Below are 16,790 nucleotides of genomic sequence, written 5' to 3'. Positions count from 1 at the left end.
AGAAAGGTCTACACGAGCCGAGTAATGTACAGGGTGTAGCCAGAGAGAGTGTAAGGTCTACACGAGCCGAGTAATGCATACGGTGTAGCCAGAGAGAGTGTAAGGTCTACATGAGCCGAGTAATGCATACGGTGTAGCCAGAGAGAGTATAAGGTCTACACGAGATAGGTACTGAAGAGTGTGTAGCCGGATGTGTAAAGTCTACACGAGACGAGTGAAGAGTGTAGCGGAGGCGTAAGGTCTACACGAGACGAGTAAAGAGTGTAGCAGAGGCGCAGAGTCTACACGAGACGAGAGAAGAGTGTAGCCGAGGCGCGGAGTCTACACGAGGCACAGAGAGCCAGCAGCACAGAATCTACGGGAGTCGAGAGAAGTGTGGAGCGGAGAGAAGAGGTCACGAGTGGTATCGTTGTATGGTGACCGTACTGTGAAGAAGAGAGGCCACGCGTTGTATCGTTCAAGTCAAGATTTAATAAAAGAAGTGTGTTCCCGTCAAAGGAGTTTCCTGCCGTCATTTCCAATACTTCATTTGTATGTCCCGTGGGGAGTGGTAGCGTAGTGGCTAGTGCGTTGCGCTACGAACCCGGCGACCCGAGTTCGATTCCCGCTCACGACCAATAACAGTGGCGAATATTTTAACCGGTCCCGGGCATCCTCTAGGTCGACTCAGCCTCAAATGAGTTATTGGTGCGGTGTCAACAAGGCCACTGGGGAGACAAAGGCGGCCGGGCATGGGTGCTGTGGTCACCCACCCCGTCGTAATAATCATCAGCGGCAAATAACTCAACTATCATCATCCAAAGATTCAAACATCAGAATCATCATCATCATCCAAAGATCCAATAATTCAATCCTCATCCATAATTAAATCATTAACAGCAACATCATCACTATCGTGCAATAATTTGACGGTCATCAGGATCTTCAGCATCATCGGTATGTTTATTAGTATGATCACGATGCAATCATTCAATCAATCATCACCATAAAACGTCAATCGACTCACGAGGGTGAATTTTTTTTATTTAACAGGGAAGTGAAACCTGCCTCAGCCTGATGAGAGTCACGAGAGAAATCACCATCATCAGCATCATTCAATAATTTAGCAAAACATGTTAAAATCATCATCATCATCCGATAATTTACACGATCATTAAATCACAAGTCTCGGGTGATAGTAGCCAAGATCATCGCAAGCCGGTAAGGATGTGGATGGTTCATCATGCACTTAAGAACGTATTTTGAGTTATAATTCACGACACGTGTTTACACATACAGCATGTGCTCTCTATATATTTTTTTTGAAAAAATCAGCAGTTTCCTGGTCCAAATGGAAATTACACATTACTATGGCGGGGTAGGTGTGTGAGGTCTTTCAAGAGGGCAGTATAACCACTTTGTTAAGACGTAAAGACTTTCGCGAACAATATCATCCACAATAGAGAAGTAGGGGGTTGCTTTGGGTTAGATCGCGTAAATGTAGAAATGTGTCGTCAAAACCCGCCACCACCCGACACAGCCAACTAGTAAGGGTTCGTTAAGTAAACAGAACGTGGCCAATTCGTCACGAGTACAGCACTAACCGGTTGTGTGTTGGAGAGCCAAGCCACAGCATCGTACTCAGATTAACACATTCCTGCAGAGGGAGCTGGTAGGAACGTTGGGTTGCTCGGTCAATGGCCAGGGTCAACGGCGGCGTGGTGTATTCCGCAAATATGCCCGACTGTAAGGGCGGGCACAAGCCGGCGTGAGTAGGTTAAACGTTGAGTTTTACAAGGGCACCACGGGGTGACCAGCCCCTCCCCACCCAGCCCCTCCCCTCCCACCCCCCACCCAGCCCCACCCTCCCCACCCAGCCCCTCCCCACCCTCCCCACCCAGCCCCTCCCCACCCTCCCCTCCCCACCCAGCCCCTCCCCACCCAGCCCCTCCCCACCCTCCCCTCCCCACCCAGCCCCTCCCTCCCCACCCAGCCCCTCCCTGTACGACGGACGGAGGGGGGAGGGAGGAGGAGGGAGGGAGGAGGAGGGAGGAGGATGGGAGGAGGAGGAGGGAGGAGGAGGGAGGGAGGGAGGAGGAAGGAGGGAGGAGGATGGAGGTAGAAGAATGGAGGGAGGGAGGAGGGAGGGAGGGAGAGGGAGGAGACTGCGGCGCTAGGAGGAGATGGCGATGCTGTCGCACAGACTCTTGATGATGTCGAGGATCTCGTCCTCCTTGTTGGGAGCGGAGATCTCGAACTCGCGCAGGGAGCATGCGCCCTCCGCCTTGGCCTTCTCGTAGAGCAGCCTCGCGAAGCGCGCCTCCACCTGGAGCCCACGCAGAGGTCGCAAACGCGTTTTGATTCCTTACCCGTACCCGGCCGGACCGGGGTCGCAAATGGGTACCCGTACCCGTACCCGGCCGGGCATCGGGTAGGGTACGGGTATCGGGTACCCGGTTGCAACCTCTGGGCCCATGACGACGCATCCCAATCGGTCACCGGTTCCGGCCGAACGTGGCGAAGGGGTTACCGGTCAAAGCGCGAACCGGTCAAAGTGGTAACCGGTTCTATCGGAACGTGGAGGGAGAGGCTCATGGGAGAGGTGGGGCCGAGGGCGTTGGTGTCACGTGACCAATCCACGTGTTGTGTTTTGTTGTTGTTGTTGTTTGATACCCGACCCAGCAGTGCCGGATTAAGCTAGTGCGGGGCAAGTAGCAAATGTTATAAAGGGGCCCTCAATAAATAAAAAACACCTAAATATTAAAACACCAATTTTTTACTTGCACAGTAAAGTAATTGTATTTTTTCATTTGCTATACAGCCAGATAATACGACAAATCGCTAACCTTAAACACCCAGTCGTTGGTAACAGCTGAAGGCGGTATAGTACTACAGTAATAGAGGAAGTGCAGAAAGATCACTGATACCGGAATTGATAGCTTCAAAGCATTGAGCGCGGGTCCCTTGAATGTGCAGGGCCTGTAGCATATGCCGCTACTGTTGCTACTGGGATAATCCGTCACTGCGACCAGGTGTAACTCACGCAAGGCAATGACCGGCTCCCACCCACCACCGTGGGAGGTCAGGGTTGGGCAGGAGCCTCGCGAAGACGAGAGCGGGGATTCGACTCCTCTGGGTCAACAATCCCAGCCTCACCACGGCTCACCACGCCACACCACGGCTCACCACGGCTCACCACGGCTCACCACGGCTCACCACACCACACCACGCCTCACCACGGCTCACCACACCACACCACACCACGCCTCACCACGGCTCACCACGCCACAACACGCCTCACCTCACCACGGCTCACCACGGCTCACCACGCCTGACCACGCCTCACCACACCACACCTCACCACACCACACCTCACCACGCCTCACCTGCACGGTGACGTATTTCTTCGCGCCGTCCATGTCGGGGAATTCCTCGCCGAAGCAGATGGTGGTGACGAACTGCGGTGACGGACCGTGCCAGGTCACGTACTGATTCATTTCTGGCAACAAGAGCAAACAAAAACAACAACAAGAACTCTCTCTCTCTCTCTGCTTTCGTACACCTGATGTGCTCTACGCAGAGCAAACGGCAACAATTTCACATTCGGGTGGTCGAGCACAGACAACGGCGCCCCGGGAGCGAGCGGAGGTGTTGATGGCTGCGACGATGACCCCAGCCATGATGACCCCGGCCACGATGACCCCGGCCACGATGACCCCAGCCACGATGACCCCAGCCACGATGACCCCAGCCACGATGACCCCAGCCACGATGACCCCAGCCACGATAACCCCAGCCACGATTACCCCAGCAACGATGGCCTCAGCGATGATGACCCCGGCCACGATGACCCCAGCCACAATGACCCCAGCCACGATGACCCCAGGGACGATGACCCCAGCCACGATGACCCCAGCCACGATGACCCCAGCCACGATGACCCCAGCCACGATGACCCCAGCCACGATAACCCCAGCCACGATTACCCCAGCAACGATGGCCTCAGCGATGATGACCCCGGCCACGATGACCCCAGCCACAATGACCCCAGCCACGATGACCCCAGGGACGATGACCCCAGACACGATGACCCCAGCGACGATGACCCCAGCGACGATGACCCCAGCGATGATGACCCCAGCCACGATGACCCATCGCCCTCCCTGCGCCGCATCTTATCTGCCCGGCGCTCCGCTCGCTGCCGTGAGCGTCGCTCCTCTAGCCGTCGCAGGGAGGGCGACTGCCTCCAACTCCCCCCATTGGCGTCCTTCGCTCGCTCGCTCGCCACGCACCTTCCATGAACTGCCGCGTGTTGAACAGCTGCACGGGGGGGCCCCTCTCCATCTTGTTGGGGGCTCCGGGCGGCGTCTCGGCGCAAGGGCCCGACCAGAAGACTTGCGCCCGGCAGAGGCGCTGGGCGAAGAGGCCTTCTCCCGTCACGCTGAGCAGCACGCCGCGCTCCACGTTGGCCAGCAGAGTCTCCGTGTGGGCGCGCTGCCTCGCGTCGCCCGGAGCGGCGAGGGCCGAGGCCGGTGGCGGGAAGAGGAGCTGAGCGGCATCGCTGGGGCCGTACACGCTGGGGTCGTGCACCGCCGGCGCGCGGTGGCCCACGCGGCACAAGCGAGAGGCCCACTGCTCGCTCACCAGCGCGCCCTTGTAGAAGAACCGCACGTCGATTATGTAGTAGCCTGGTGGTGGCGGTAGTGGTGGGCAGGGAGTGGGTCAGAGGAGGAGGAAGAAGGGTGGTTTTAAGACACGGTAAGCTATCGCGACCGATAGAAACGTGTCGTTAAATTCCACCACCACCCGGACACGAGATGTGCCAATAATGCGTAAGAGTTTTTTTGGGTTAGATCGTAATAAATGTAAAGGTGTCGTTAAACCCGCAACCACCAACCCTGACGCAGCCAACTAGTAAGGGTTTCGATTTAAAGCTTTCGTGACTGCAGGGATTCATCTTCTTGGTTCTTTCGGTAAAGTCACGTAGAATGGAAATAATAAAATAATAATAAAATGAAACATCGTGATAATTATTTTATTAAGTTTTATTTTTTTTATTTTATTATTTCCATTCTACGTGACTTTACCGAAAAAACCAAGAAGAAAGTAAGGGTTGCCACGTCAACAGAAAATGCCAATCCGTTACGAGTACAGCAATACCGCTGTGTTGGAGATTGTAAATGTTGTGGATTTGCTCTCCAACACACCGGTTAGTGCTGTACTCATCTTCTTGGTTCTTTCGGTAAAGTCACGTAGAATGGAAATATATATTTTATTATGTTTTATTTTTATTATTTTATTATTTCCATTCTACGTGACTTAACCGAAAGAACCAAGAAGATGAATCCCTGCAGTCACGAAAGCTTTAAATCGAAATTTAGTGCTGTACTGGTAACGAATCGGCATGTTCCGTTTACGTGACAAACCTTACTAATTGGCCCGTGTCGGGTGGTGGCAGGTTTAACGACACATTTATATTGACGCGCTCTATCCCCAAAAAAACCCTATATTATGGATGATATTGGTCGCGAAAGGCTATGAGTTGAACTGACGTGCAAATTAGTTCCTAGTTCAGCACACCGGTTGTGTGCCGGAGAGAAAACTCACAATTGTGAACGTTGTCACAATTGTAAATGCCGTGGGTTTTAATCTCCAACACACCGGAAACTAGCCAGCTAAACTGGCTACACGGGATTTTCCGTGTAACGAAGAAGCGTCGAGTTGAAATGGCAGAAGAAGACGTTAAAAAGAAACAAGTATAACCCGTAAAAACAAAGTTTTTCACTATAAATCCTTTATATGCGTGGCGGCTAGAGTCCTCTCGTCCTCTGGCTTGAGATGGCTGCCACCTATGGGTCAGATGATTGCATTGCACCATTAAGCAATTGGTAATTAAATATAATATTTTAGTCCTAAAAAGTGAAAAATTTTGGAATTTTTTTTTCACGAACATTCATTGTCAGGCACAACGAGTCTGTGTGGAAAATGTCAGCTCGATTGGATCACGGGAAGTGGGTTAAACAACGACCGAAAGATTTGCACGGTCCTAAGGAAGCAAGCAAGTGAACTTAATATAAAGGATTTAAAAAGGAAAATAGCGACGAAGAGGTAGGAGCGAACCAACTTCAGAGGACTGACCAGGGTTCATTTAAAATTTGCTCGAACTTTTTCAACTGGTGCTCCTGTCCATGCAATTGTGTCACCGGAATGTTCTTTAAACCCCAGAGAATGATGTACACTATGAGACATCTCCTTTACCAGTGGCAAAATATCGTAGTAGGTTTTTACCCTTTCAACTGGTACAAAAACTGACATCTTTATACAAGGCATCATGTTTGCAATAACCACAACACAAGCAGTCAAAATGCAAACAAAAAGAAACAACTCTGATGATGATAATGATATGCACTGTCCTTGAAGTTGATTGGTCCACACCCGAGACAGCTTTTCTTAGAGCCTAGTCTCCATTGGTGTTGGACCAGATGACACCAAAAGGCGTACAACTCAAAGACAATGCACCATCAGAGTATTGAGAGCTCGGGGTAAGCATTTACACTATGAGACCTCCTTTACCAGTGGCAAAATATAGTAATAGGTTTTTACCCTTTCAACTGGTACAAAAACTGACACCTTTATACAAGGCATCATGTTTGCAATAACCACAACACAAGCAGTCAAAATGCAAACAAAAAGAAACAACTCTGATGATGATAACAAAAAGAAACAACTCTGATCATCATCAGAGTTGTTTCTTTTGTTTGCATTTTGACTGCTTGTGTTGTGGTTATTGCAAACATGATGCCTTGTATAAAGGTGTCAGTTTTCTGTACCAGTTGAAAGGGTAAAAACCTACTACTACCCAAAGAATGATGTTAAAAGAACTTCCCGCAATGCGTACTATCTCGGCATTTCATTAAGTACGAAAAAAAAAGCGTATTTCAGAGCAGGAGCCCTGTGAGAATGAAACTGAGAGCGCTCTTTTAATTTTTATGTTGCCAATCGATGGGAAATTACCGCGAGAATAATTTTACAAATCGTGATATTATTACGGATCCTAATACAATACAGTAGAACCTCGGAGATGGAACGCACCAGAACTCGAACAAATCGGTGTTCGAACGATATTTCCGAACATTTTTTTGTCTCGGAAACCGAACGAAACTCGGAGGTCGAACGGGAAATCTTGAAAAGAGCTGTACGGCTGAGACGCGTATGGCCCAGCGTGCATGACGCTTGCCCAGACAAAGGTGACTCCCCTTCCAAACAATACCACCACCACCACCTCCTCACCACCTTCCACTCAAGCCAACAACTCTCCTTACTGCAGGTAAAGTTCAATGTAAATTTATTTCATTTATTCCATTTATTTATTCATTTATTCCATTTATTTATTGTGTGTCTTGTTTTTTTGTATGATTGTATGCATGTAATTACTGTAAACTTCGCGTAAAAATGCTTTAAAATGAGAGAGTTCTTGTGTCTGGAACCAATTCATGTCATTTACATGAATTCTTATGGGGGAAATTAATTCGGTGTTCGAACAAATCGGTGTTCGAATGGCCTTCTGGAACGAATTGAGTTCGATCTCCGGGGTACCACTGTATTACAAAAATGAATAAACGCCCAACTTTATCTGTGATCAATATGAATACGATGATCGCTCTCTCGTTTTCATGCAGGGGGCGCGTAGGTTTGCAGCGTGCGTGCGTAGCTGTTTGCGCGCTGCGCTACGAACCCGGCGACCCACTCACGACCACCTACGATTATCACGGTTGGCTACGTACGGTGCAAAAGAAGTTCAACATTCGTAGACACACAGAGTGGCGATCATCTGAACTGATCCTGGGCCTTGCCTGGGTCGGCTTCAGCCCTAAATTAGTACCTCGAGCGGTGCGTAAACATTGGGGAGACAAAGGCGGCCGGGCGTGGTGCTGGCCACCCACCCCTTTCGTGTGCCGTGCCGGGCCTTCATAGGTGCTCCTTGCTACAGGCTACACGGGGGAGGCACGGGGAGATCTTTGTGTCGGTGCGTGCGTGTGTGCATGTGTGCGTGCGTGATTCATCATTACCTGGGAAGTTGAGCAGCATTTCAGGGCTGTAGCACCAGGGCGCCGATTCCATCACTGCCATGGACACCTGTAAGGCAGACGGGACGCGCACGTGTGACGCGCACGTGTGACGCGCACGTGTGACGCGCACGTGTGACGCGCACGTGTGACGCGCACGTGTGACGCGCACGTGTGACGCGCACGTGTGACGCGCACGTGTGACGCGCACGTGTGACGCGCACGTGTGACGCGCACGTGTGACGCGCACGTGTGACCCGCACGTGTGACGCGCACGTGTGACCCGCACGTGTGACGCGCACGTGTGACCCGCACGTGTGACCCGCACGTGTGACGCGCACGTGTGACGCGCACGTGTGACGCGCACGTGTGACCCGCACGGCGGCCACGCGTTGGTACGCCGCACGTCAAACACGACGACGGCGTGGAGCGGTGGGACTGACGAAACGCGGTCGAGACGTCGTCGTGTGTCTCATCGTCGTCGTCACGGCCACCGCTCGCTGCCCTCCGCCAGATCCCGCGGAAGATGCAGTTGCCCGGAGTGTGGTCTTAGACTCACACAGAGAGCCACAGACTCACTCAGAGAGCAATAGACTCACTCAGACTCACTCAGAGAGCCATAGACTCACTCAGAGAGCCACAGACTCACTCAGACTCACTCAGAGAGCCATAGACTCATACAGAGAGCCACAGACTCACTCAGAGAGCCATAGACTCACTCAGACTCACTCAGACAGCCATAGACTCACTCAAAGAGCCACAGACTTACTCAGAGAGCCACAGACTCGCACAGAGAGCCACAGACTCACTCAGAGAGCCATATACTCGCACAGAGAGCCACAGACTCACTTAGAGAGCCATAGACTCACTCAGAGAGCCACAGGCTCACTCAGACAGCCACATACTCGCAGAGACCCACAGACTCGCACAGAGCCACAAGCTCACTCAGAGAGCCACAAACTCACACAACTCACACAGACTCACACAGAGACTCACAGAGACTCGCACAGAGCCACATACTCATCCAGAGACCCATCATCTCACACACAGACCCATAGACTTTCACGCAGATACCTATAGACCTGCATAGAGACCCGTAGACTCACACAGAGGCCCACAGATTCACAACACAGATCCATAGACTCACTCAAGAGACCCAGTCTCACACACAGATCTATAGACTCTCACGCAGATACCCATAGACCTGCATCGAGACCCGTAGACTCACACAGAGGCCCACAGACTCACAACACAGATCCATAGACTCACTCAGGAGACCCAGTCTCACACACAGACCCATAGACTCTCACGCAGATACCCATAGACCTGCATAGAGACCCGTAGACTCACACAGAGGCCCACAGATTCACAACACAGATCCATAGACTCACTCAAGAGACCCAGTCTCACACACAGATCTATAGACTCTCACGCAGATACCCATAGACCTGCATCGAGACCCGTAGACTCACACAGAGGCCCACAGACTCACAACACAGATCCATAGACTCACTCAAGAGACCCAGTCTCACACACAGACCCATAGACTCTCACGCAGATACCCATAGACCTGCATAGAGACCCGTAGACTCACACAGAGGCCCACAGATTCACAACACAGATCCATAGACTCACTCAAGAGACCCAGTCTCACACACAGATCTATAGACTCTCACGCAGATACCCATAGACCTGCATCGAGACCCGTAGACTCACACAGAGGCCCACAGACTCACAACACAGATCCATAGACTCACTCAGAAGACCCAGTCTCACACACAGATCTATAGACTCACGTTGAGACCCATAGACTCGCACAGAGACCCATTTTTAAATCCTTTATATTAAGTTCACTTGCTTGCTTGCTTGCGCGCTTACGACCGTGCAAATCTTTCGGTCGTTTTTTAACCCACTTCCCGTGATCCATTCGAGCTGACATTTTGCACACAGACTCGTTGTGCATGACAATTTATTTTCGTGAAAAAAAATTCAAAAATTTTACACTTTTTAGGAATTTTTTTTTTATATTTAATTACCAATTGCTTAATGGTGGCAGGCAATCATCTGACCCATAGGTGGCAGCCATCTCAAGCCAGAGGACGAGAGGACTCTAGCCGCCACGCATATAAAGGATTTATAGTGAGAAACTTTGTTTTTACGGGTTAATTTTTCTTGTCTAAACATCGCCACACGGGAGTTAAAGGCGGTCGAGCGTGGGTGTTGGTCAGCCCACCCCACTTGCCACTTGCACTGTGCCGTGTTGGCCTTGATTCACAAGGGCTCATTAAAACCACTTGCCTCCACAGTTCGTTCGAGGCTATACAGGCGATCAGTATCTTTACGTGCGTGCATTGTGTGTGTGGGTGTGTCAGTGGTTCCGTACTGAAAGCATCAATAAATCTCGGACATTTCGCCTGACACCCCCCCCCCCACGTCCCCACGTGGTCTCAACGTCCACCTTTGTCTCCCCTCTTCCTGGTTTGGGTGGTTGAATCCTCATCATCATCGTCGTCATCCGTCCGGGGTCGATAAAATAGCTACCATCTTCTTGGTTCTTTCGGTAAAGTCACGTAGAATGGAAATAATATGTTTTATTTTTATTATTTTATTATTTCCATTCTACGTGACTTTACCGAAAGAACCAAGAAGATGAATCCCTGCAGTCACGAAAGCTTTAAATCGAAAAATAGCTACCACTTTGCGGGGATGCCAACGGTGGTTGTGTCTTGGATAGACTCGCCCCCAACTCTCCGCCATAAGAATGTGGAATGTCCCAATACTGCCGTCTGTCAGAGCGAGTCTCTCCCGTGCCCCGCGCCTCGTGCGCCCGTCTCGTCGTGAGTTCTTTAACGAGTTCCCCGAAATTGTGACGACTCCTGGGCTCCCCCCCCCACCACGCCAGCGAACTTTGGACCGGAGGGCGTTTCACAAACCCACCCGGGCCGCGGGCCTTTACAGCCCCTGTCCCACTCAGCCGCACGCGACACCACATGCTCACCAACTCACCCGCACGCTCACCAAATCACCCGCACGCTCACCAACTCACCCACACGCTCACCAACTCACCTGCACGCTAGCCCACATGCTCACCAACTCACCCGCACGCTCACTAACTCACCCACACGCTCACCAAATCACCCACATGCTCACCAACTCACCCGCACGCTCACCAACTCACCTGCACGCTAGCCCACATGCTCACCAACTCACCCGCACGCTCACTAACTCACCCACACGCTCACCAAATCACCCACATGCTCACCAACTCACCCGCACGCTCACCAACTCACCCGCATGCTCACCAACTCACCCACATGCTCACCAACTCACCTGCACGCTAGCCCACATGCTCACCAACTCACCCACATGCTCACCAAATCACCCACATGCTCACCAACTCACCCACATGCTCACCAACTCACCTGCACGCTAGCCCACATGCTCACCAACTCACCCACATGCTCACCAACTCACCTGCACGCTAGCCCACATGCTCACCAACTCACCTGCACGGTAGCCCACATGCTCACCAACTCACCCACATGCTCATCAACTCACCCACATGCTCACCAACTCACCCACACGCTCACCAACTCACCCACATGCTCACCAACTCACCCGCACGCTCACCAACTCACCCGCACGCTCACCAACTCGCCCGCACGCTCACCAACTCACCCGCATGCTCACCAACTCACCCGCATGCTCACCAACTCACCCACATGCTCACCAACTCACCCACATGCTCACCAACTCACCCACATGCTCACCAACTCACCCACACGCTCACCAACTCGCCCGCATGCTCACCAACTCACCCACATGCTCACCAACTCACCTGCACGCTAGCCCACATGCTCACCAACTCACCCACATGCTCACCAAATCACCCACATGCTCACCAACTCACCCGCACGCTCACCAACTCACCCGCATGCTCACCAACTCACCCACATGCTCACCAACTCACCTGCACGCTAGCCCACATGCTCACCAAGTCACCCACATGCTCACCAAATCACCCACATGCTCACCAACTCACCCACATGCTCACCAACTCACCTGCACGCTAGCCCACATGCTCACCAACTCACCCACATGCTCACCAACTCACCTGCACGCTAGCCCACATGCTCACCAACTCACCTGCACGCTAGCCCACATGCTCACCAACTCACCCACATGCTCACCAACTCACCCACATGCTCACCAACTCACCCACACGCTCACCAACTCACCCACATGCTCACCAACTCACCCGCACGCTCACCAACTCACCCGCACGCTCACCAACTCACCCGCACGCTCACCAAATCACCCACATGCTCACCAACTCACCCGCACGCTCACCAAATCACCCACATGCTCACCAACTCACCCGCACGCTCACCAAATCACCCACATGCTCACCAACTCACCCACACGCTCACCAACTCACCCACATGCTCACCAACTCACCCGCACGCTCACCAAATCACCCACATGCTCACCAACTCGCCCACATGCTCACCAACTCACCCGCATGCTCACCAACTCACCCACATGCTCACCAACTCACCTGCACGCTAGCCCACATGCTCACCAACTCACCCACACGCTCACCAACTCACCCACATGCTCACCAACTCACCCGCACGCTCACCAACTCACCCACATGCTCACCAACTCACCCGCACGCTCACCAACTCACCCACATGCTCACCAACTCACCCACATGCTCACCAACTCACCCGCACGCTCACCAACTCACCCACATGCTCACCAACTCACCCGCACGCTCACCAACTCACCCACTTGCTCACCAACTCACCCGCACGCTCACCAACTCACCCACATGCTCACCAACTCACCCACATGCTCACCAACTCACCCGCACGCTCACCAACTCACCCACATGCTCACCAACTCACCTGTACGCTAGCCCACATGCTCACCAACTCACCCACATGCTCACCAACTCACCCACATGCTCACCAACTCACCCACACGCTCACCAACTCACCCACATGCTCACCAACTCACCCGCACGCTCACCAACTCACCCACATGCTCACCAACTCACCCACATGCTCACCAACTCACCCGCACGCTCACCAACTCACCCACATGCTCACCAACTCACCTGTACGCTAGCCCACATGCTCACCAACTCACCCACATGCTCACCAACTCACCCACATGCTCACCAACTCACCCGCACGCTCACCAACTCACCCACATGCTCACCAACTCACCCACATGCTCACCAACTCACCCGCATGCTCACCAACTCACCCACATGCTCACCAACTCACCCGCACGCTCACCAACTCACCCACATGCTCACCAACTCACCTGCACGCTAGCCCACATGCTCACCAACTCACCCACACGCTCACCAACTCACCCACATGCTCACCAACTCACCCGCACGCTCACCAACTCACCCACATGCTCACCAACTCACCCACATGCTCACCAACTCACCCGCACGCTCACCAACTCACCCACATGCTCACCAACTCACCTGCATGCTAGCCCACATGCTCACCAACTCACCCACATGCTCACCAACTCACCCACATGCTCACCAACTCACCCGCACGCTCACCAACTCACCCACATGCTCACCAACTCACCCACATGCTCACCAACTCACCCGCACGTTCACCAACTCACCCACATGCTCACCAACTCACCCGCACGCTCACCAACTCACCCACATGCTCACCAACTCACCTGCACGCTAGCCCACATGCTCACCAACTCACCTGCACGATAGCCCACATGCTCACCAACTCACCCACATGCTCACCAACTCACCCACACGCTCACCAACTCACCCACATGCTCACCAACTCACCCGCACGCTCACCAACTCACCCACACGCTCAAAAAACTCACCCACATGCTCACCAACTCACCCGCACGCTCACCAACTCACCCGCACGCTCACCAACTCGCCCGCACGCTCACCAACTCACCCACACGCTCACCAACTCGCCCGCACGCTCACCAACTCACCCACATGCTCACCAACTCACCCACACGCTCACCAACTCACCCGCACGCTCACCAACTCGCCCGCACGCTCACCAACTCATCCACATGCTCACCAACTCACCCGCACGCTCACCAACTCGCCCGCACGCTCACCAACTCACCCACATGCTCACCAACTCACCCGCACGCTCACCAACTCACCCACATGCTCACCAACTCACCCACACGCTCACCAACTCACCCGCACGCTCACCAACTCGCCCGCACGCTCACCAACTCATCCACATGCTCACCAACTCACCCGCACGCTCACCAACTCGCCCGCACGCTCACCAACTCATCCACATGCTCACCAACTCACCCGCACGCTCACCAACTCACCTGCATGCTAACCCACATGCTCACCAACTCACCCACATGCTCACCAACTCACCCACATGCTCACCAACTCACCCGCACGCTCACCCACATGCTCACCCGCACGCTCACCCGCACGCCCCCATGTAGCAGGACCCTCCTGAAAGCGTCCTGATGACGACAATGATGATGATAACGATGATCATCTTGATGACGATAACGATGTCGATGATGATGCTGACGACGAGAATGAAGATGATGATAATGTTGATGATGACGATGATGTCAATGACGACGACGATGATGTTGATGTTGATGACGATGATGATTACGACGATGATGATTACAACGATGATGTTGTAGTCGATGATGTTGACGACGATGATGTTGTAGTCGATGATGTTGACGACGATGATGATTACGACGATGATGTTGACGACGATGTTGATGACGACGATGATGTTGTAGTCGATGATGTTGACGACGATGATGATTACGACGATGATGATTACGACGATGATGATTGCGACGATGATGTTGACGACGATGATGTTGACGACGATGTTGATTACGACGATGATGATGACGATGACGATGTTGACGACGATAATGTTGACGACGATGATGTTGACGACGACGACGATGTTGACGACGATGATGATTACGACGACAATGATTACGACGATGATGATGACGACGATGATGTTGACGACAATGATGTTGACGATGACAATGTTTACGATGATGATTACGGCGATGATGTTGACGACGATGTTGATGGAGCACCTGTACCTCCTGGTTCTCTTCAGGTTCTTCTGGCGGCATGATCTCATCGCTGTCGCGGGCACAGTCACCTGTGAAGACAACGGACACGGGGCGTCAAATCAACTATTTCTATTCCACCAGGTGAAGGCCCACTTATTCAGAAGCGACGTGGCCACAAATGACAGCTCAACAAAGTGGCTCATCACGTGGACATTTCGAGCGGAGGCCAAAGACTCTGAGCGCACGCCCATCCTAAATGTGGAGGTGGAAAAACCCGAGAAAAATCCACGCGACCACGGGGAGAGAGAGAGACACGCAAACTCCAAATATACAGCAGCAGCAGTCGTCGGGGTCGGGATCGAACCCACGACCTTCTGTATACCAGGCGAGGGAGTTAACATCTCCTAGCCACCGTGATGATGATGAGAGAGAGAGACACGCAAACTCCAAATATACAGCAGCAGTCGTCGGGGTCGGGATCGAACCCACGACCTCCTGTGTACCAGGCGAGGTAGTTAACATCTCATAGCCACCGTGATGATGATGAGAGAGAGAGACACGCAAACTCCAAATATACAGCAGCAGTCGTCAGGGTCGGGATCGAACCCACGACCTCCTGTGTACCAGGCGAGGTAGTTAACATCTCCTAGCCACCGTGATGATGAGAGAGAGAGAGACACGCAAACTCCAAATATACAGCAGCAGGCATCAGGGTCGGGATCGAACCCACGACCTCCTGTGTACCTGGCGAGGTAGTTAACATCTCCTAGCCACCGTGATGATGATGAGAGAGAGAGAGACACGCAAACTCCAAATATACAGCAGCAGTCGTCGGGGTCGGGATCGAACCCACGACCTCCTGTGTACCAGGCGAGGTAGTTAACATCTCCTAGCCACCGTGGTGCCTCCAGTGTCCTTGGTATCGGAACACGAAACAGATCAGCAATGTCTCCTCCTCCTCCTTCCCATATTTGCCTCTCAACATGAAGACATTTAAATTAAACACATACATATTAAAAACAAATTTTCGCATCCGATCAACACGGACACCTTTCTTTTGGGAGCGAACACGTTCGACGGCGCTGTGCAGCAACGCAAGGAAACACTCACGACCGGTTTCACCAAATCAGCAACGTGGCCCCCCAGAGACACACAGAGACACACTGCTGACAGTGAGACACACAGACACACACAGAGACACACAGATACACACAGAGACACACAGATACACACTGCTGACAGTGAGACACACAGACACACACAGAGACACACAGAGACACACTACTGGCAGTGAGACACACACAGAGACACACAGAGACACACAGAGACACACAGATACACACTACTGACAGTGAGACACACACAGAGACACACAGAGACACACAGAGACACACTACTGACAGTGAGACACAGAGACACACAGAGACACACAGAGACACACTACTGACATCGAGACACACAGAGACACACAGAGACACACAGAGACACACTACTGGTAGTGAGACACACAGAGACACACAGAGACGCACAGAGACACACTGCTGACAGTGAGACACACAGACACACACAGAGACACACTACTGGTAGTGAGACACACAGAGACACACAGAGACACACTGCTGACAGTGAGACACACAGACA

At 52.5% G+C, this 16,790-nt stretch overlaps 1 protein-coding gene across 1 annotated transcript in view; it reads right to left on the bottom strand.

The window, feature by feature from the left end:
* Nucleotides 1-2,030: 2,030 nt before the first annotated feature.
* The window catches only part of LOC144735119 (interferon regulatory factor 8-like), a gene marked incomplete at its 5' end in the record, with an annotated part of 65,651 nt that continues 50,891 nt past the window's right edge, over nucleotides 2,031-16,790 (bottom strand). Inside the window, 5 exons of the mRNA XM_078617535.1 lie at nucleotides 2,031-2,305; nucleotides 3,366-3,478; nucleotides 4,272-4,667; nucleotides 8,049-8,115; nucleotides 15,177-15,238. Of these exons, the coding sequence (XP_078473661.1) occupies nucleotides 2,153-2,305; nucleotides 3,366-3,478; nucleotides 4,272-4,667; nucleotides 8,049-8,115; nucleotides 15,177-15,238 (791 nt within the window). The remainder of the gene's footprint in view (nucleotides 2,306-3,365; nucleotides 3,479-4,271; nucleotides 4,668-8,048; nucleotides 8,116-15,176; nucleotides 15,239-16,790) is intronic.

Source organism: Lampetra planeri, chromosome 54 (assembly GCF_965212315.1).
Source record: "Lampetra planeri chromosome 54, kcLamPlan1.2.h2, whole genome shotgun sequence".
Taxonomy (NCBI): domain Eukaryota; kingdom Metazoa; phylum Chordata; class Hyperoartia; order Petromyzontiformes; family Petromyzontidae; genus Lampetra; species Lampetra planeri.
Note: the sequence above shows the minus strand (reverse complement) of the source record. Positions and strands in the feature narration are given on the sequence as shown.